The sequence below is a fragment of the Bactrocera dorsalis genome, chromosome 2, assembly GCF_023373825.1.
Source record: "Bactrocera dorsalis isolate Fly_Bdor chromosome 2, ASM2337382v1, whole genome shotgun sequence".
NCBI classification, from domain to species: domain Eukaryota; kingdom Metazoa; phylum Arthropoda; class Insecta; order Diptera; family Tephritidae; genus Bactrocera; species Bactrocera dorsalis.
Window position 1 is genome coordinate 84,373,537 of NC_064304.1, and position 22,015 is coordinate 84,395,551.

A 22,015-nucleotide genomic window follows, 5' to 3' on the forward strand; every position below is an offset into this window, starting at 1 on the left:
ATAGTCTATCAGAACATAACCAAGTCCACCTTATCTGGGTGCCCGGTCACAAAAGTATAGCCGAGAATGAACTGGCTGATGAGCTCGCCCGCTTCGCTGCACCAATTACCGTACAGGTCTTAGTACCCTACATCGCGGTGGGTCTTCATACCATAAAAGAGCTGCTCCGCAAGAAAGAATAATAGGCAGAGAGGTATTGGCAACTACTCCAAGGCATTTACCAAGCCAAATTGCTAATGGAGGGTTACAACCTCAGCAGGTATAAAAATTTAGTAATCAATCTCCCTAGAAACAAATCCCGACTATTTGTCATATTCTTCACTGGCCATTGTAAGCTCAAGAAGCACTTTTATAACATGGGCCTGGCTTCACGTGGCCTCAATTACGCCTAGCATTATATTCGAATGTATCAAAATATCGGGGCTAGGTGGATCGTTGTGATTTAGGAGAATATTGATTTTCTTTCCAATCAACAAAATTATCTCCGTCATTTTTTTTTATGAAATAACGTTTTCTTCAACACTTTCTGGAACTTATCCTGAACGAATTCTCGATCGTTCAGTGTCAATTCAGTTCATCCATAATAATCCAATATTCTATCCAATGTATATTTCAATTTTGCAGCCATATGCATTTAAGGGTTAAGTGCTCGAACTATTGCAGTGGTCACACTGAAAATAAAATGAAATTCAAAGCAACACTGAAACAGCTGATAATTTCTTATAATCGCGAAATATCAAGTACAATAAGAAATCAACTCTCAAGGCTAAAATTTCACAAAATTTCATAAAATAATTCATTATATATTTAAGTCAAATTTAAATTAAGCGTTATTAAAGTAATGAAGGAGCTCCCACGCTTTTCATCTGCATTGCGTGCAAATACAGACTTAGAAGCCAAACTTCCACTAACCGGTGCCGCTTCAGCCGACCTGCGAAAACTGCAACAAGAGTAAGTGTCCACAGCTGTGAATTACAATTTACATTTTGCATACGTCAGAACAATACAATAACAAAAACAAAAAACATTCATAATTTCCCATATTTTTTTGCATTTGTAGTGAAATAGCTGAGAGACAAACCGTGTCAAAAGTGCTGGAACAGTTTCCAGCCGATAAACAAGCACAAGCGAAGGTAAATCTTGTAAAATTGCGGAATATTGTGCAAGAATGCATGGGCTACGAAGAACAACCGCAAGTTGTAGATCATGCGACACTATTTCTATTTTGGCTTCTGCTGGAGCAGCGCGTTGTGACCATAGCCTCCAAAATGCGTGTGCGCAGTATGTTTGGCAGTGTTTTCGAAAATAAATTTACGAAAATGCAAGAATGTGTTGGTGTTTTGCGAGAACTGCTTGAAGATTATCAAATCGAAGCGCTAAAGCAGTGGAATCGCAAAACCAATCGAGATGCACTGGACAAGAAAAGTTGGGGCACAAATATACGCATACGCTTGAAAGGACCACCATTGGGTGATTTACATCAATTGCAGGATCTCGCTCCTACCGCACAATTGCTCAAAAACGCGTCAGTCAACTTTTCGATGCAGTGGAATCAAGAAGCCGAACAACAACGCAGTGGCCATGATGAAAGCGAATTAACGCAACTATTGGAGATATCAATAGCTGCTGGTGATCCGAAACTGGTTGCGAAAGTGAACGAGCAACTTAGTTCCAAACGTAGTAACAACGAGCTGCAAAATGAACTCATCGAACTGTTGGGCTTTGAACGTTTTGATTTGGTACAACAGCTGCTAGAGCAACGCAACACAATTGCTGCACAATTGGTGGAATATGAAAAGCGTGAACAGCGTTTGCAACTCAGTAAATTAGCGCAACAACAAAGAACGGCAGGTAACGCTGAATTGCGTCCGACCGTTGCGAAAACCGTCGTAGTGCAATCTGCACTGGAAAAAGAATTGAACAAACAAAATCGACGCGAGGAGAAAAAATTGCAGCGCATGTTGCATAGCATCAATCGAAATAACGACAACGATGATGAGAACGTCGCTCGTGCACTGAATCCAACTCAATTGCGTCTACAACAACAACGTAAATTACTTGAAAATGTACAGCAGCAACCGGTGCTGAAAACAACGCAACGCTTGCAAGAAATACGCGCAGCAGCCAATTACAACAGCAACGCCATACAGTATCCATATGTGTTCGACAGCCAGTTGAACGCCAAACAACACGCCGGCTTCATAGGTGGCAATCGTATAAGCCTGCCAGACCATGCAGAGCGCATAGACAATAAACAATATGAAGAAGTCAAGATTGCCGCCAACGAACCACCGCCACTCAGTATCGGAAACAATCGCATACAAATTTCCGATCTCGACGATATTGGCAAAATGGCCTTCGAAAATTGTACACAACTCAATCGCATACAGTCTGTGGTCTATCCGGTGGCGTATCACACCAACGAAAATATGTTGGTGTGCGCTCCCACTGGTGCTGGTAAAACTAATGTCGCTATGCTGACTATGGTACATACAATACGTGCTCATCTTGAAAACGGCGTCATCAATCGCGATCAGTTTAAAATTGTTTACATAGCGCCTATGAAAGCTTTAGCTTCTGAAATGGTGGATAATTTTGGCAAACGTTTAAAATCTCTAAATATAGTAGTAAGAGAATTGACGGGCGATATGCAGCTGACGAAAACGGAAATGACGCAGACGCAAGTACTGGTGACAACACCGGAAAAGTGGGATGTGGTAACTAGGAAAGGTGAGTTGACGTATGAACATATTTTTTTAATACTTGGGAGTATATGTATTTAGTTCCCGTTTCCAAGACATTCGGGTCTATACAACCGGATCAGACCAGGAATTTTATTCCTTCAGGACAGAGGTGTTTATGACGGTAGAAAACATCTTTCAAATATTTTAGAAAATACTGCTCAGTGTAACAGTCCTTGTTTGAATAAAAATCAGTGTTCATTCCGGTTACGTACATCCGCCTAAAGTGTCATCAGTAAAGCCATTTTTTCTTTTCATAATCTATAACAGGCGCTGGCGATGTGGCCCTAATAAGCTTAGTGAAACTCCTTATAATTGACGAAGTCCATTTGCTGCATGGTGAGCGTGGTCCCGTTGTGGAGGCGCTTGTTGCACGCACACTGCGTCTCGTGGAGTCCTCGCAGAGTATGATACGAATAGTGGGTCTCTCGGCTACTTTGCCCAATTATATTGATGTTGCTCACTTTCTGCGAGTCAATCCAATGAAAGGACTCTTCTATTTCGATTCACGTTTCCGACCTGTGCCTTTGGATACGAATTTTATTGGCGTGAAATCGGTAAAACCGCTCCAACAACTCACGGACATGGATCAGATTTGTTATCAAAAATGCTTGGAGATGGTGAAAGAAGGTCATCAGGTTATGGTGTTCGTACACGCCAGAAATGCAACAGTACGAACCGCCACGACATTGCGCGAATTAGCACAGCAAAATAACACTAGCGCGTTCTTTCTGCCTAACGAAGCAACAAATAGCTACAGCTTGGCGCAACGAGCCATACAAAAGAGTCGGAATAAACAATTGGTGGAGTTATACGCCTGCGGCTTGGGTATACACCATGCAGGTATGCTGCGTTCTGATCGTCAGATGGTCGAGAAATATTTTGGCGAGGGCCACATTAAAGTGCTGGTATGCACGTCTACATTGGCATGGGGTGTTAACCTGCCTGCGCACGCAGTTATAATAAAAGGTAGGTGATTTTTTGAACATTTTTGAAAATTTTTGGTTAGATGCATAATAACTATTTGATTTTGCATCCAAGGTACTGATATCTACGACTCCAAACATGGTTCATTCATTGACCTTGGCATTTTGGATGTGTTGCAGATTTTCGGTCGCGCTGGCCGTCCCCAATTCGATAAAAAAGGCGTTGGTACCATCATCACCACCTACGACAAGTTGAATCACTACTTGTCGTTGCTGACTAATCAATTCCCCATCGAATCGAATTTCGTGCAATGCCTTGCCGATAATTTGAATGCCGAAATAACACTTGGTACCATTTCAAATGTTGAAGAGGCCATTGAATGGCTGAGTTATACATATTTGTTTGTGCGTATGCGCATTAATCCACATGTTTACGGCATCGAATATACTGAGCTGCACAAGGATCCCACGCTCGAGGCCAAAAGACGTGGCCTCATTATGTCCGCTGCTCTGAGTTTAGACAAGGCGCGCATGATACGGTTCAACCAACGTACAATGGATTTCAATATTACCGACTTGGGACGAACAGCATCGCATTTCTATATTAAGTATGATACAGTGGAGATCTTCAACGAATTATTAAAGCCTTTTATGAATGAAGCCGAGATCTTTGCAATGATTTCACAAGCGCAAGAGTTTCAACAACTTAAAGTACGTGATGACGAATTAGAAGAATTGGATGAGCTGCGCACATACTACTGTAAGGTCAAAGCGGCCGGCGGCAGTGAGAATGTCAGCGGTAAGGTGAGTGTGTTATATTTATTACCTGCATAAATAGAAGAAAAAAGCTCCAAACTTGCGAAACCCCCACTTTTTAAAGTTTTATAAATGTATTCCCAAAACTTTCGTATATCTGTAACCAGAACGAACCCTCATTTTTATGCGGTCAAAGTCTCGACAGCATTCCTCTAATTTGACACACGTTTTCCGCTACTGCTCCAACAATACTATTGAATAAATTGGACAGCAAAAAATGCATTGCCTCAAACCGAACAATATCGCGTAACAATACCGAATAAAATCCGGGTTAATTCAGGTAATGTAGAGCCTGCTGTTATGGTCGCATGGATGCAGTGAAACGCAGACGAGGAAACTGCAAACATGTCAGAACACTGCAAGCCTCTCCCATCGAACACCTACATAGTGAAGCACGTATGCTCACAGTTAAGGAGCTTAATGAACTTCTATATAAGCAATTTCTGCATGGCTTCTGTCACCTTCTTGGAGCGGAACCGCCTCTTAGAAGACCAGACTTCGGACGAAACTAACTTCAGACAGGCACTGACCGCCATTCCCAGTAGAGCTATTAACACTTTCACCGACTTCCTCTCAGTGAATGGCGTACTTGTAGTCAAACCACCACCCATTGCAGACGAAGAGTAAACACCTACTTATCCAGAATAGACCCTGACTTATCAAACATAGGTCCAGCGTGGAATTAATCCCCGTATGACACTAGTCACCTCTTTGCATGCCCTGCTAACTCTACACATCTGACACCCTTTCCCCTTTGGTCCAACCCCGTCGAAATAGCCCGTATCCTAGACCTACCGTTGGATAACGTCGATGACAACTTATCTAATCCTTACACTTACGCAGAACAAAGTACTCACATATATTTTACAGGTCAACATTCTGATGCAAACCTATCTCTCACACGGCTATGTGAAGTCATTCTCACTCATCTCCGACATGGCCTACATTGTGCAGAATATAGTGCGCATAACACGCGCGCTCTTCTCGATTGTGCTGCGCAACAACAACGCTATACTGGCTACACGTCTCCTGCAGATCTGTAAAATGTTTGAACGCCAGCAATGGGATTTCGAAACACCGTTGCGACAATTTTCTTCGATAAATGCTGAAACTATCGACAAATTGGAACATCGCGGCATTAGCCTTTATACCCTGCGTGAAATGGAGCAAAATGAACTGAAGGAGATATTGCGCAATCCACGTCATGCCGAGTTGGTGTTACGTTCGGCACGCGAAGTGCCCATGCTCGATATTGAAGCAACCCTACAGCCTATAACGCGCACAGTCTTACGAATAAAGATCGATATTTGGGCCGATTTCAATTGGAATGATCGGGTCCATGGCAAAGTGAGCGAAATTTTTTGGCTCTGGATTGAGGATCCCGAATCAAATTTCATCTATCACTCCGAGCAATTTCAGGTGCGTTCTTCTTTCAATTTAAACTACTCTCCAGCGCAAATGTAAATGTTTCTTTTACCTCTAACAGGCCACGCGCAAATTCGTTTATAGTGGCAAGCCGCAACAGTTGGTTATGACCATTCCACTAAAGGAACCACTGCCACCGCAATATTATGTGCGCATTGCAAGCGACACTTGGTTGGGTAGCGCCACTTGGACGGCGCTCTCCTTCAAACACCTCGTTTTACCCGAACACCATCCGCCACTGACCGAGTTACTGCCGTTGCATCCATTGCCGGTCTCATGCCTAAAGAACCCGAAATTCGAATCACTATACAATTTCACACACTTCAATCCGATTCAAACACAGATATTCCATTGTCTCTACCATACCGATAACAACGTGCTGTTGGGTGCACCTACTGGCTCCGGCAAGACCATTGTGGCTGAAATCGCTATTTTCCGTGCTTTCAATAAGCAGCCACGATCCAAAATAGTCTATATTGCACCTCTAAAAGCGCTGGTTAAGGAACGTATAAATGATTGGAAGCGACGATTCGAGCAGCCGCCACTAAATTGGAAGGTGGTGGAGCTGACCGGTGATACAGCGCCCGATATACAGGCCATACGCGAGAGTCAAATCATCGTGACCACACCGGAAAAATGGGACGGTATAAGTCGGTCGTGGCAAACTCGAGAGTACGTACAAGACGTGGTATTGATTGTAATCGACGAGATACATTTACTGGGCGAAGATCGTGGCCCGGTTATTGAGGTAATTGTGTCGCGTACTAATTTCATAACGTCGCACACAGGGCGCAGCATTCGCATTGTCGGCTTGTCAACGGCATTGGCCAATGCGCAAGATTTGGCCAATTGGCTGGGCATCAAGAAAATGGGACTGTACAACTTTAAGCCATCGGTGCGTCCCGTGCCGCTACAAGTGCACATCAATGGATTTTCGGGTGCGTATTATGTTATTACATAATTTACAAGCAGCTACTGCAAATTAATATTTTTTCACTAATATCTCAATTCTTTTTACAATGATGGCATAACCTCAACTATTTTTTCAACTTTTAGGCAAGCATTATTGCCCGCGCATGGCCACCATGAATCGTCCGACATTCCAGGCCATTCGTACATATTCACCCTGCGAACCGGCCATCGTTTTCGTTTCATCACGTCGTCAGACCCGTTTGACCGCTTTGGATTTGATCACTTTTGTTGCTGGCGATGATAATCCCAAGCAATTCCTGCATCTACCAGAGCATGAAATGCATCAAATACTACAGCAAATCAAGGATTCCAATTTAAAATTCTGCCTTGCATTTGGCATTGGTCTGCATCATGCCGGTCTGCAAGAGCAAGACCGCAAGACAGTCGAAGAGCTCTTTCTCAATCGCAAAATTCAAGTGCTCATCGCCACTGCCACTCTAGCTTGGGGCGTCAATTTGCCGGCACATTTAGTTGTCATCAAGGGTACTGAGTATTTCGATGGTAAAGTGAAGAAATATGTAGACATGCCCATTACCGATGTGTTGCAAATGATGGGTCGAGCCGGTCGTCCGCAATTCGATAACGAAGGTGTTGCCGTTGTGTTGGTACACGATGAAAAGAAGAATTTCTATAAAAAATTCCTGTACGATCCATTTCCCGTTGAATCGAGCCTGTTGGGTGTTTTGTCGGAGCATATAAATGCGGAAATCGTTTCCGGCACTGTGCAAACCAAACAGGCTGCACTGGACTATCTCACGTGGACGTACTTCTTCAGACGCCTGTTGCGCAATCCAACGTATTACAATTTGGAGGGTTTAGAACCGGAGCAGGTTAATGGATTCCTTTCGTCGTTGATTGAACGCGTCATATTTGAACTGGAATCAGCTGCCTGTGTACTGCAACGCGAAAACATGCTTATACCGACGTTCCTTGGACGCATTGCGTCTTTTTATTATTTATCACATCGCACAATGAAACATTTCCTAGACGATTTAACTGAAGGCATGAGTACGAGTGAGGTACTAGTGGCTATCGCGGACTCGTACGAATTCGATCAGCAGCCCGTGCGACACAACGAGGATAAATACAATGAGTGTGTATTGAAAACTGCTTCAAATTTTAATTTGTATCACAAAAAAAACGAAACTTTTATTATTTTATCTCTTCAATAGGGAATTGGCCGAATCGTGTCGTTACCGTCCACCCGCTCCTACCTGGGATTCACCATACACAAAAACATTTTTGCTGTTGCAAGCGCATTTCTCACGTCTTTCACTGCCGAATTCAGATTTCTTAACGGATACCAAGTCCGCCCTAGACAATGCCACGCGTGTCATGCAAGCCATGGTCGACTACACAGCAGAGCGTGGCTGGCTCAGCACCACGTTGCGCTTGCAACAACTTATGCAGTGTGTCATACAAGCACGTTGGTTTGACGAATCGGAATTTTTAACATTGCCACATGTCACTGCCGCGAATGTGTCGGTATTTTATAATATAGAACATAACTATAGCTATCTCACTTTGCCGGCGTTGAAAGAGCTATGCAGGAAGGATTACGAGCGTCTAGCCGGCCCGCTAAGAGATGTATTCGAAGAGCAAGAGATTGAACAAATCTATAGGGTATGTACTAACTGTAAAAGTATTGTATCAATTTAATAACATATGCATTTTCCGTTTAATAAGGTGTTGCAAGCTGTGCCAGAGTTAAGCGTACAGATCTCCATACAGGGTAGGCATTTTGATGATATGGAAGCTATGCGAGTTATATCTAGTGCACCGTCGACCGAAAACTGGACGAAAATACATCCGAATGAAGTAAGTTATCATATAATTACTAATTTTTATACTCTTGCAACATGTTGCTGCAGAGTAATAATTTTGTTCACCTAACGGCTGCATGTGTTATCTAAAACTAATCGAGATAGATAGGGATATATGTTGATGATGAAGATGACAAGAAAAGTTGAAATCCGGGTGACTGTATGTCTGTCCGTCCGTCTGTCCGTGCAATCTGTAACTAAAAGTAATAATTGAGATATTTTCCTGAAACTTGGTATACGCATTGCTTAACAAAAAAGTAAGGAAGACTTCGTAGACGCGCCTACCACTGCCACGCCCACATAACGACATTAACCAAAAACGTTTGAAGTAACATTACTTAGTACTAAATTATTATCTCAAAAGCACTTGTCGGCAAAAAGTAAATATCTCCTAAACCATTGAAGCTGCAACAACCAAATTCGCCTAGCGCAAATACTATAAAAACTTCTACCGACAGTGTGAAAATGTGTGAAATATAATGGTTAGAATGAAGTAAATAGTTCTCTTAGCCCCTATATATCTAATATCAAAATTTTCAAACTTTCTGGTGACTTTATACCACAATGTGTATCAATACAAACATTTTCGAACTTCCGGATGACTTTATACCCCATAAATCGGCATAAAAGTGCGTTATCTTAATAAAATTGAGAGAGCCTGTTTTTCTTCATGTTTAGAATTAAAAAAAAACAGTGAAAACTTGACCTAGACCCCATATTTTGTAACTAACAAGCCTTTTGTACCTGGTGGTACTACCGCGGTTTTAATCCAAGTTGCAAGAGTATGAAATGTTCGGTTATACCCGAACTTTGCCCTTCCTTACTTGTTTATAAATTAAATTTTTAACACTTACATTTATTCTTCCACAGGACTATGTGCTCTCTATAGAAATGAAACGTATGAACTGGAATGTACGTGAATTGCGTTCACAACATGGAAATCCCATTGCTATACACTGTCCAAAATATCCCAAGGGCAAGAGTGAAGCTTGGTTCTTGACGCTCGGCTCTCAAGCCAATAGCGAGTTGCTCGCCATGAAGCGCGTTAGTATGCGTGGTCATCGTGCCACCAATCGCATTTGCTTCCAATCGACGCCACGTCGTGGACGCGTGGTTCTCACGCTGTACCTTATCTCAGACTGTCTTATTGGTGTGGATCAACAATTCGAGCTACAATTCGAAGTCGTTGATGCGAAAGCGTGAGCTATTTAAAAATAACATAATCGAAAGTTTAAGTTCAAATTGAAGATACATACATATGTGCCAACTGTTTATTGAAACAAAAAGAACTTTTGCTTTGGGTAACTTTTTTTTATTTCATTGTTTGAAATTCTTAACAAGTCTTTGTCGTTACTCTAAGTGTACGCGAACTTTTTTGCCCCATTGCACATTATATGTATGTATGTATATTTAAGTACGCAAAAAGTAATATGTAAGTACGTACGCTTTTTTATTAATTATCAATATATAGTATATTCCTATACCCATTCGTATTTTTGTAATTTAACTGAATTTAATTCGTCTAAATTAAAATTCAAGAATATGAAGCAAAGAATAATAAACTATAACTTAAAAAATACATATTTATGTATATAAATGTTTCATTATACATATACATACATATTTGGACTTGAAGTTGCGCGAGATTTACTCTAGATTGTGGAGACAAATCTAACTCTTCTTCTGCTATGGGTGATTTTTTTCCAAAGACGCCATTAACCGCGAGGAATCAGTGAAGGTATTAATAGCTCCAACTGTGAATAGCTTTCAGTGAAGTTTGATATCCGTAGCAAAAAGCCGGTGCTATTTTACGAAAGTTGGCCGAGATTATATCCAACCACTTGGTGTAATTTCGGCTATCTTAACTCTTTTGGATAAGTAAGAGATTTAAATTATAAACATACATAGATGGAATAAGAAGTACTGTCTAAGACATAGCCTTTTGCATTATCAATAATATATTTTCAAACGAAAAGCTTTTAATCTACTTATATGAGACTGAATTAGAAGTAACGTCTAAGAAGTAGCTTTTTGTAATATTAATTATCCCTCATTAGTATGGCAACACCTTTTTCGGTTTCGGGATTAACAATACAAAAACAAAAAGTGATAGCAATTGAGAAATTGACAATTGGAAACGTCAATGCTGCGTAGAAAACGAAGACAGCGTCAACGTCAGCGATAGTTTACGTCAAATATTGTTGAGTAGCAGCGGTCGCAGCCACATCAGCAACTGAGTAGCGTTTTGGTAAATCCATCAAAATATTTTGTACGGTGCAACGATAAGCAATTAATAAGTGGTTTCATCATGGCGATAAAACCTGGCATGGGACGTAAGACCAGCAGCAAAAATCCACCAATTTTAAGTCATGAATTCGTTATACAAAATCACGCGGATATTATTTCCTGCGTGGCAATGGTATTCGTTGTAGCATTGATGGACGAAACTACATCACCTTTTGCCAGCGCGTTTATTTCACTGCATCACAATGTGACTGGTGAGGAGCCTAGTCGGGAAAATCCTCAGGGTAAGCCATTTAGCTACGTGGCGGGCATTAAGGATTACTGTGCTATCTTCTTTTATACATTAACATGCATCATTATGCATGCCATCATTCAGGAGTATGTATTAGACAAAATATCGAAGCGGCTACATCTTTCCAAATTCAAATTGACGCGCTTCAATGAATCTGGCCAACTAATTGTCTTCTATGTGTTCTCGTTTCTGATGGGTGCAAATATTATATCGCGTGAGGGATATATGAACAGGTTTGCGCTGCTATGGAACCAATATCCCGATCATCCAATGACGTTTCTGCATAAACTGTTCTTTATTATTCAAATGGCTTACTATCTGCACATGCTGCCCGAACTTTATTTCCAGAAGGTTAAAAAAGAGGATCAGCAAGCAATAATAATTCATTCCATATCGGGTTTCTCGGCCATCTGCTTGGCGTACACATTTAGCTTCCACCGCATTGCTTTGGTTTTGTTGACATTGCATTATCTTGGCGAAATTGTGTCGCATATAATCCAACTAATTGGTGTTTTCGATCGGGAGGAGAAATTCGTTAGCGTCCGCTTCTTTAACAATTCGTCGTTTGTTTTCGTACGCTTTACCACAATGGTTATTGCCGTGCTAGTATTGTATTACGGTATTCCCATGGAGTATACGAAGCGCGCAAATGTAGCACTTATTGGCTTAATGGTGTTGCAGGGTTATTTAATATATTCCTTTACCACTGAAGAGCTACGTGCTACACGCGAAGCACAACGTGAGGCTAAACTAATACAGCAACAGCAACATTCGAAGAAACCAAAAGCAGTAAAGGAGAAGGCGAAAAAGAAGAAAGAAAGTGATTTGCCTGAGGCTGATCAGAGCCCTAGTCCTGTTAAGTCAAAGGTAAAATAAACATTCCATAGCGAATGCCAAATCAACGACGTCCACCAATAACATAAACAATAAAAATTTAAATTAGAAACTTTTCGAAACTTACATGCTCATTAAAATATGCGCATAAAATGTCGAAATTTTCTTACTGAAGAGCCCCTAGTAATGTTGGCGAGTATGCTTCCTGCACAGTTAAACACACACACTCACACATACATGTCCAATGGGTAAAAACATATGTAAGATGTTGCATTTTAAAATATGTAAAATCAAATTAGTAATGGATTGGCAGTGGAAAAAGGAAAGCAAAGATTGCATTTACTTACTAAATACAAAAGTTTCGTTCCAACTCTAAGCAAGAAATCAAAAACTTGAAGCCACGCTGCCACCACCGATGCTGCTGTTGCTACCGCTAAATTTAAGGCATATTTTTTTTTATATAAAATTAGTTATTTTTGTTTTATTTTTTATACCTACTGTTTAAATGCATTTTACAAAATAATTTCTACCGTAAATTAAATTACAAAAAATAATAATAATAAAAATATTAAACGATACTAGTACAATGAGTGAACTTTTGCTCCTATCTGAATAGCTGTTTGAATTTTTGAATTCAATATTTGCCTAAATTCACGCTAACGTTTCAATGAACAAATATTTAAACAAAAAAAATTAAAAAAAGTAATGTGTGAGGAAAATAAAAAAATTATATACTTATACACTCCAATAACAGCTAGACGTTTGAGACTGAATAAAGCTCAACTTCCATTATGATTGTGGTGCAAGCACTGAACCATGACATTTCTAATATTATTATTATAATTACAATTGCAATAAAATTTAGTTTTTAGTTGAATTTTTCTCAAACAATAACAAATTCACAAACATAAACAAAGCAAATATCTGAATACTTTGATACTGAATGATGAATTCAATGAAAAAATGCAAATGTAACTAAGTAGTTCTTAAGAGATTGTAAGCTTGCTTGAATATTTTTGTATGAATTATGCACAAATCTAAGCAACAATAAAATGTAAGAAAGCAAAATAAATACTAAGGTAGAAATTGCTTTAAAATTTTCTTTTGGTTTTTCCTTAAATATTTAATATACTACTAGAATATATTCATCTGCCTGTTAAATGCATATTGCAGCTAATTAAATCTTACTTATGTACTTTCTTATAGAAGTTTCAAACGCATTAAAAAATAATTTTAAAAAGAAAAGATTGATTTTTCAATAAACAAACTGGAAATAGTGTTCAAGTGTGAATTATTTCTTTTATTTGATTAATAAAAATTGGCATACAATTTATATAATTATATACATACACACATATATATATGTATGTATATTTATTATATACTTTGCTTTAGATTTAAACTAAAAATGTTAAATCCGCAGAATTGCTTAATTAATTAAGTATTATATACCATATCAGCCCTTTGAAATTTATTATTATTATTATTATTATTATTATTATTATTACAAGTTACTTTAATTATTATGTACTGATTTTTTTTTTTAATTTTGTGATGAAACTGTCTTTCTTTCAGCCTAATAATCGTGTTTTTGTTCATAGCTTGTAATAATAAATTAATCATAATGCAATAATTTTGTAAATTTTGCGATCCGATTCCATGTTATTCCGCATCACTACTGCCAACGTACGATATAATTTACAAATCATTAATCTGGCAGCACTACTCACGCGTTTTAGAGCGCAGATAAAAGTTAATATTTTTCATGTTGGAAAATCTAAAAAAATGTAGTTTTCTTATTCGAATTGCTGTAAAACTTAAAATTTAGTTTTGTTATTTGCCAAAGCGCAACAAGTGCAAAGAGAAGTAATTGATTGTGCAAAAACAATTTTGCTATAATAAAATTAAAGTGCAAATCCATAATAGCAAAGTACTAGTGACGTCTAGGAAGTGCTATTTGACACAAGAAAATGTTTAATTATCGTTTTTTCGTATCGAAGCATTTATTGTCATCATCACCGACATTCGCAGTTTCGTAAACAGCGTATTTCATAGGACAATATTGTGGCTATAAGAAATATTTGTGTATTGGAACTTTAAAAATACTCTCAAGGGAAGGGGGTGTTTTAGTAAAAGTTTAGTGGTCGAGTTATTGCTGCAGCCGCAGTACACCTTTCGCAAAGGTGTACCTGTGTGTGTGCACATTGCTGTGTTTGTGCGGAATCGGGTAGCGCACAGAGGTGGAGGTCGGTCGACTCTGTCTTATCAGTTCCGAACTGAGTGTTAGCGCCTGTGAGCAAACTTCTGCGCCCTCAGTAGTATTGTCAACGTACGACGCAGTCATTTATGATTTGTACCGGCCATCGAAGGTCGAACGATGATATTTATTTGTTATTGTAATTTTAGTTAAACAGAATTATATTTCACGCATTTTTATCGACTTAAGTTAAAACGGCGACGTTATTTTATTTGTCGCGAAAGCTGTATATCGTGGCAGCAGCAAACGCGCCAATCTGCGAAACAACACACAGCTAAATTTTTGTGGACATGACCGACAAGAATGCTGGTCATAATGGAACGCAGTGGACGAAAGCAACGGTTACAGCTGCAGCTGCTATTGCTGCACAACAACAAAAAACACTTAATACTAATGTATTACCTGGATCCCAACTCCTACATCAACAACAACGATTATATGATCCAGCAGCGCTAATGCCAGCTCATAGCAGTATTTTCGGTGCAAGTGTTGCTGCTTCGCTGGGACATCTATCACATCCAGATGGCATAGCACCATACACCAGTGCACGCTTTCAGCCACCACCATTACCAATCCAACAGTCTACAATAGATGCAACAAATTTATCACATAGTCTCGCGCACCAGCATACCCAACACCCATCGCAACTTGTGCAACATCAACCTTCGCCAACGCATACACCAAATACAGTTCTAACTGCGCCAGCTGCTGCTTCTCCCAGTGTACCGGTACAAAGTGGCTTTGTGCCACCACCATTACTGTCAGGTGCGGTGACATCTGTGTTGACGCAAAATCCATTTGCAGTAACACAACAATTGGAACATTTAACACCGCATTTAAATTTGCAACAACAATTGGAGTTGAATAAAATTATGACTGCAATGAATAGTCAGTCTAACGCCGTTCATTCACCCGGTGCAATAGGCAGTGGAGGAAGCAACGCAGGTAGTTTAACAAGTCAACAGCAAACAACACGACACCTTGTAACCGACGTCCCAATGTCTAGTACTGGTAGTAATAGCAACAGCGGTGGTGGTACAGGTGGCCCTGCAACAGTGGCAGGAGCCATTAGCAGCACTATAACAGAGAATGTTTTAAACGCTTTAAGCGCAGCTCCAAATAGTAGCGTCAGCGCCAGCGTGCCGGCAGTGCATGGACGTTTGACTGGCATTGGAGTGAGGATGCCGGATGATGACCGCTTACGGCGCGTTCAGGAAATGGTAGAGTCGGGCGTAAGGTGAGTTTCAATGCACCGATTTATAAACCAAATAAATATTTCCTTTCATTTTACAGTGAATTAGCAAAACAACAAATACAACAAATCGTTGATCGTGTTTCAACTTTGAAGCCGGTAGAAAAACTACTGCTTTATTTGCGTTTACCAGGAGAAGCGCCAGAATCAGGTATTATATATAATAATGAATTATCTTCTTATAATAACGTTCTGATTTTCAGATCCCCTGCGGCATCCCCAAAATCCATTAGGTTCACGGTCTGAGATAAATCACACAATTAACTGGGTGCGCTCGCACCTAGAACATGATCCCAAAGTGTCCATACCAAAGCAAGATGTATATAATGATTACATGTGAGTAGGTGACTTATTATGTAATCACCAGCTATAAGTTTTTCTTTCGCAGAGCTTATTGCGAACGTCTAGACATTAAGCCGCTTTCGACAGCAGATTTTGGTAAGGTAATGAAACAAGTGTTTCCCGGCATACGGCCACGCCGTTTAGGTACTCGTGGTCATTCTCGCTACTGCTATGCAGCTATGCGTAAAACCACCAAATTGGAGGCACCTCAACTCCCACTACTTGATACCACTACGGCCAATGAGTCGTCCGTGATTGGTGATGGCAGCAACACCTTACTTGGAGATGCCACTGCGTCTATTAGTGATACGGAAACATGGCAAATCATACGCAGTTGGGCAGAGGGCATGTTAAATATGAAAGTGGATAGCGCACGGGAGCTAGCATCCCATATAAAAACTGTAACCGCCGGAAACGAACTGTCCACATCAAATGTACGCTCTGGAAGCAGTACTACACATAAAAAATACACACCACGTGAGCCGAAAGAAAAACGATTAATGGTGGTAAGTTCAAATATAATGGATTTTGTTAATTTTTGTTCTATATTTCTGTGCTTAATAATATACAATTAAATTTTAGGATATGGGGCCTCTGAAGAAAAGAAGAAAGAAAAAACGCAAAGGATCCTCATCGTCAGAATCCAGTTGCAGCCAGACTACTGCGCAGGCGCAGCCACAAACGACTTTGTCTGCCGCGGATACACCAGCAATTGATGTTAAGCCGCCTGTAATGAGCGAATTCATACAAATAAAACAGGAAGTACTGGAGTCGCCGACAATGCAACGAGTGCAGCACATGCCAGCTTCCGCGACACAAATGCCGCAAATGGCAACAGTTACAGATAGCTTTTTGCAACAGCAACAACAACAGCAAATGTTACCTATGGATTTGGCAACTGAGCAGCGTACAGTGTTGGCACGTGCACCACCAGCCACTAGTGCCTTTGGAGTAGCTCACACACAGCCTCAAACACCACAACAACGTCAACCACTACGCACTGCCTTGGCAGGTGTACCACCTAACACAACAGCCGTAAAGAATCTAACACCAAAAATCATTGAACTTGGTGCGGCAGAACCTTCTGCAATGTCACCAGGTGGAGCACAAGAGCCGAACACAGTCATTAAAGAGGAAGAATTCTTTGATGAGTATAATACGAATATATTTTGCAAAAAAGTACGAAAAGCACAACAAACCAAAGGATTTTGGGCTAATTCACCTACTTCTGCAACAAGTAATAATACTGTGCCCATCATTACAACAACTCCAGCTCCTAAGGAGGTGGGATCCTCGTCAACAGGCTTATCAGCTGTTGCCACCTCAGTTATTGCCACGTCTGGCGTATCGTCGACTCAACCCTTAACAGGAAATCACGACGCAGGCTCCACATCCAGCGATTTGATGGGACCACCAGCACAAATTGGCAGCAACATCTCCGTCAGTCTGTCGAGCTCGCTATTAGGTGCAGACAGCAGTGGCAATATTTCCCAACCGCCCACCGCAGCTTCACCAAAGGTTTTGTCGCGCAACATGCTACAAATGCGCGCTAAGCGCCAACAAATTATGGCCGCTTTGGCAGCTGAAGCCACGGCAAATGCTGCCAATAATTTGGCCGATCCGGATGCAGGTGATCTGTCGGCTAACTTGGGCTTGCCACGCGAACGTGTCATTAGTATATGTAACATGGACAAACACGAATTAGACGATTACTTTGTAGCAGGCGAGGTGGAGGAAGAGCCCGAGGACCAAGATACCGAATTGCTTCAATATTTTCAGACGAGAGACGCTGAGGAAAAACTGAATTCCTTAGATGCTGTAAAATCAAATAGGCATCCAACAGTCACGACACAGGCAGCAGCAACAACAATCCCAACAACGAAAACGTCAACCCCAACGACGTCAAGAGCGCGTGCAAAGCCAATGGCAACGAAAAATTCGCCACAAACTATCAGCAGACAACTGAGCGTACAATTAAATGCCATGGATAATTGTAGTTATCCATCACAAGTGTCAAATAGCGGCTTTACAGCCGCTGCTGGTACCAAAAAGCAAACAGCAACCGGCGCTGTGCTGTCCAAAGCAAGTCCCACAACAACAATGGCTGTTGGATCGGCCTCAGCGTCTCTCACTTTCATGTCACAGAAGCATCAGCAACAACAACAACAACTTCATACGCAAGTTCGACAAGAAAATACGCAACTAATGCTTGCAACAAACAACGCTAACAATAATCCTAACTTGAACAAACGTAAAATCAGCTTGACTGGCACCGCGCTAAATGCGGCCGAAGTTATTGCGACGCGCAAAAATTGCATATTCTTTCCAATATCGCCCAATACCAACACCAATACGGGAAACCGGAACAATAAAAACCCTGTCAATAACATTAACAATACAAAATTGAATGGCAGCAGCATATCGCTGAATGCAGGGAACGGCCTTAACTCGGCCGGCGACAATGGTGGTGGCTCATATTTCGTCAGCCCCGGTCAGAGCGCCCATCGTGTACGTCCTAAAGCAGCATTTGCATTAGGAAAACAGTTGTCATTGGAGCACGATTCCAGTGATCCGATGATTGGTGCAAGTCGTCGACGTCGGAGCTATGCCAATCTCGGCGCAACCAGTGGTAATAACTCACTCTTACCGATCACCTCAGCATCGGCGCCACCAAGTCCATCTGTTTTGCAACAGCAACAACAACAGCAGCAACAATTATATGGCACACCATTTTTCGGCGGTGACATGAGCCAACAACCGAGCAATCATGCTGCAAGCGGTGTGGTGTATAATCAGATAAACAATAACACGGGCGTAAGTGCAGCCGATCTATTGGGCGCCGATCAAAACTCATTGGATTTGGATATGTTTAGCGCGTCAGTGGACAGAAGCATGGTTTACGATGAGTTAACCCTGAATGACCTTGCGACTGCACCCAATGAGATGCAGCGTTCACAATCAGTACCACTATCACAATTACAACGCATACATTCGCCGGCCTTCAATCGGAGTTTTCAAGCGGCGTTTTCGGCGTGTACATCAGTTGCTCAAACACCGGTGCCACAGGAATTCGCTGACTCAACGTCGTTCTTCTCCGAGAATAGCTGTAGTCAAAATAGTGGTGGCGGCTTAAACGGGAAGCATGGGACGCAAACATTGTCCGCCAAAATACTGGACGACGAAACTGCCTTATTGGCTAACGATCCGGACGCGATGTTGGATAACCTCGATGAAATGTTCAATACCAATTTTTTGCGCATGAAATGCCCGAACAATTTTCAAGGTAACGCCACAACAACGACTTGTTCTTCGGCAGGCTCTTCATCGGGTTATAGCAGCAGCGCTTGTACGGCATTCGGTAGCGCTGCGCTAATATCGGGTGTGGGTGGAGGTGGAAACGGCAATAACTTATTGGGTTGTACAGGCAATACAATGTCGCGTTCGGTACCATCCACGCCACTGCCACAACAGAGCCCATTCGCAACACACTTCTATGGCGGACGACGGCGGTTTGAGGATGAAGTGAATCTCTCACCTTCGCTCACAACTTCTAGTAGTATCATGGGTGGCACTTTCACTACAACTGTATTCAAGTATGGCAACAATGGTGGCGGCTCATTTGGAAATAGTGGCGGTGGTGGTGGTTGCAACAGCAATTACGACATGTCACGTTCCATGCCAACAACACCAACGGCGACACCACGCTTTCGTTACAGCCCAATAGAGTTTACGCGCGAATTTCTCAGCAACGGCAACACTATCGATAGTCTGATCAGTGGTGGCGCAAACACCGGCAGCCTCACCGATGCTGGTGCACCCAGCGAAGGACTCAGCGCTGCGCTAACTGGCCTCACTGGCAATAATGATGCGCTCATTGATGAGAGTTGTGGACTATCCGCCGATGTCTTCGTTAATCACACCGTCACCGATGCTGAATCAATAATTGCTGAGGCGAATGAGTTATTGGGGAATTTGTAGAATTCGCATGAAGAGGAAGTGGAGTTGGCTACTAGCAATGATATTAATAGCAAAACAAAAAACAACAACCCTAACAATAAACAAATTTTAGAATCCTCCAGTGCAGTGCCATCGGCATCCAGTCCGCGTTCGTTTGCTGACGAAGCCCATCCACCAGAGAATGTGATTCCAAGCAGTGTTGTTGTTGGACTGTTATTGGAGCAAGTTGGTAAGCTATAGAGTTGTATCAACGTAATTCATGTATGTTGTTGTTGCATATTTGCCAGTAAAAAGACTTGTGAGCTTAGATACCAATATGTGTTTTTATGGTGTGTAGTTTATTAAGATTTGAAAGAAATGTGTCCGTGTTGTGAAAATACTTTAGAACACATACTTAGAAACAACACAGCACATACCACAGCTAAAAAACGTGCCTAGTTCTAAACGTTGTAATCTCCTTCTGTTACATCAGCTGTTTTTTTGTTTACGTCCGAAAGCAAAATTATAAAAGTACAAAATAAACAAATAGTCCGGAAATTTTGAAAATGCCGATAACAACAACTATCAATAAATTAGAAAACTCATATCAAATGTATTCGAATCTGTGCAATTGCAACAACATCAATACACCTTTTCGAAAAATACATGCACATAGAACTCCATAGCCAATGAAGCTTTCTCTTCAATCGCCCTAAGTGCCGCAAGAGTGAAATTTGCCACGATTTTCACTCACCTAAATTGTCAATATTACACACTTCTACAAAAAGTTTATAATTTTCGATAAAACAGTGCTGTTAACGATAAACTTAATCACTATATTTTTGTTATTTCTATTATTTTGTTCGTGGTATGAACAATTCAATTGTTTGTTAAATGTTGTAATGTATATTTGTATATATGTATATGCATAATGTAATTGTCGTATTAAGTATGTTACTATTTTATGTAAAGTTATACATACATACATATGTAAAGGGAATACATTCGTAAGTGTAAGGGCAGCAAAAATACAACATTTTAAAATGCTAAAGTACAAAATGAAAATTTTCAAAATATTTACTGCTTTTAATTATGTTGGCATAAAATTCATTTACAATTCAATACTAATTCTTTAACGTACTAAAGACAACCGTTGCACTTCAAATGAAATTTTAGTAAAAAGCGAAGAAAATTGAGCGTTTCGTGGTCTTCCGAAAGAAGAGCCTACTTTAGTTTTTAATTAGCTCAAAGCGCGAGGAATAGCTAACTGTAAAAAATTATTGCATTAACGGTTTCATTGAAACGATTGCCTTAACATACCGTAACATAACGGCGGAAAGTCTGTCATGACTGATTCACAGATAAGTTTTGACATGTTTTGCTTTAGGCTTTGGATTTGACAGATAAGTTGTGATACATTTTGCTGCAAAGCAAAGCAAAATATTGGGAAACTCTCATATTTTGATGTTTTCCAAGCAGCAGGCGTCACTTTCATTACTTAATCTTCAATTGGATTGAAATACATTTTTGAAATACATATGTAAAACAAAGCACCCATTTCATGCTATATTTGCTTCGCTTCGATATTAAAGTATTAACTTTCCACCAAAACGAGAAAAATCTTATGTAAATCAGCCATTAAAGTCAAAATAATAAAAAGCTCTTGCCCAAAGCGCCACATGAAATTTTCTTTTATTATTTCTTTTGTTTTAATTTCTCTCTTACATACATGCATACAGTTACGGATATTAAAATAGCACCAACTATAGTAAATTAATATGATTTGAATTCAACTATTTAATATACATATATTTTTATTATTTACTTCATGTCAAGTATTTTTGGTAGCAGTAAAAATATTAGAAAAAAATAACAATTCATAAATTTTGGAAAAACAAAGGTAAAATACAACTTTCAAAAATTCTGAGGTCAAAAAAATACAATCTTAATATCTAACTAAAAACCATAATAATATTTTTAAATGAAAAATTTTTAGCACTTTGTAGCGGACCCTTTATTGTCTAATACAGATGCATATCTTGTGTTATAGACTGAACTAGACTACGGCAAGTGCTCTTCGAAACAGAATACCCGACCTTTGGAACTTTCTTAGAGTTCCGCCTTTTTACGGGTCAATTTTTCTTATAACGTTTTT

At 40.4% G+C, this 22,015-nt stretch overlaps 3 protein-coding genes across 3 annotated transcripts; all 3 read left to right on the forward strand.

Annotated features, from left to right (window-relative positions):
- Window positions 1-713: 713 nt before the first annotated feature.
- On the forward strand, window positions 714-10,282 carry LOC105228545 (activating signal cointegrator 1 complex subunit 3). Its single transcript, XM_011208423.4, has 10 exons — window positions 714-951; window positions 1,061-2,730; window positions 3,012-3,710; window positions 3,783-4,471; window positions 5,354-5,902; window positions 5,970-6,846; window positions 6,965-7,973; window positions 8,053-8,503; window positions 8,567-8,698; window positions 9,574-10,282. Exons 1-10 carry the CDS (start codon window positions 842-844, stop codon window positions 9,904-9,906), a joined length of 6,519 nt encoding a protein of 2,172 aa, XP_011206725.2. The 5' UTR covers window positions 714-841; the 3' UTR covers window positions 9,907-10,282.
- Window positions 10,283-10,862: 580 nt separating this feature from the next.
- Window positions 10,863-12,660, forward strand: LOC105228544 (translocating chain-associated membrane protein 1). The gene has a single exon (XM_011208422.4). The coding sequence runs from the start codon at window positions 11,012-11,014 to the stop codon at window positions 12,113-12,115; it is 1,104 nt and encodes a 367-aa protein (XP_011206724.1). The 5' UTR covers window positions 10,863-11,011; the 3' UTR covers window positions 12,116-12,660.
- Window positions 12,661-13,618: 958 nt separating this feature from the next.
- Window positions 13,619-21,631, forward strand: LOC105228543 (uncharacterized). Its single transcript, XM_049449084.1, has 6 exons — window positions 13,619-13,939; window positions 14,480-15,567; window positions 15,624-15,733; window positions 15,786-15,918; window positions 15,971-16,430; window positions 16,507-21,631. The coding sequence occupies exons 2-6, from the start codon at window positions 14,621-14,623 to the stop codon at window positions 19,900-19,902; spliced, it is 5,046 nt and encodes a 1,681-aa protein (XP_049305041.1). The 5' UTR covers window positions 13,619-13,939; window positions 14,480-14,620; the 3' UTR covers window positions 19,903-21,631.
- The last annotated feature ends 384 nt before the right edge of the window (window positions 21,632-22,015 follow it).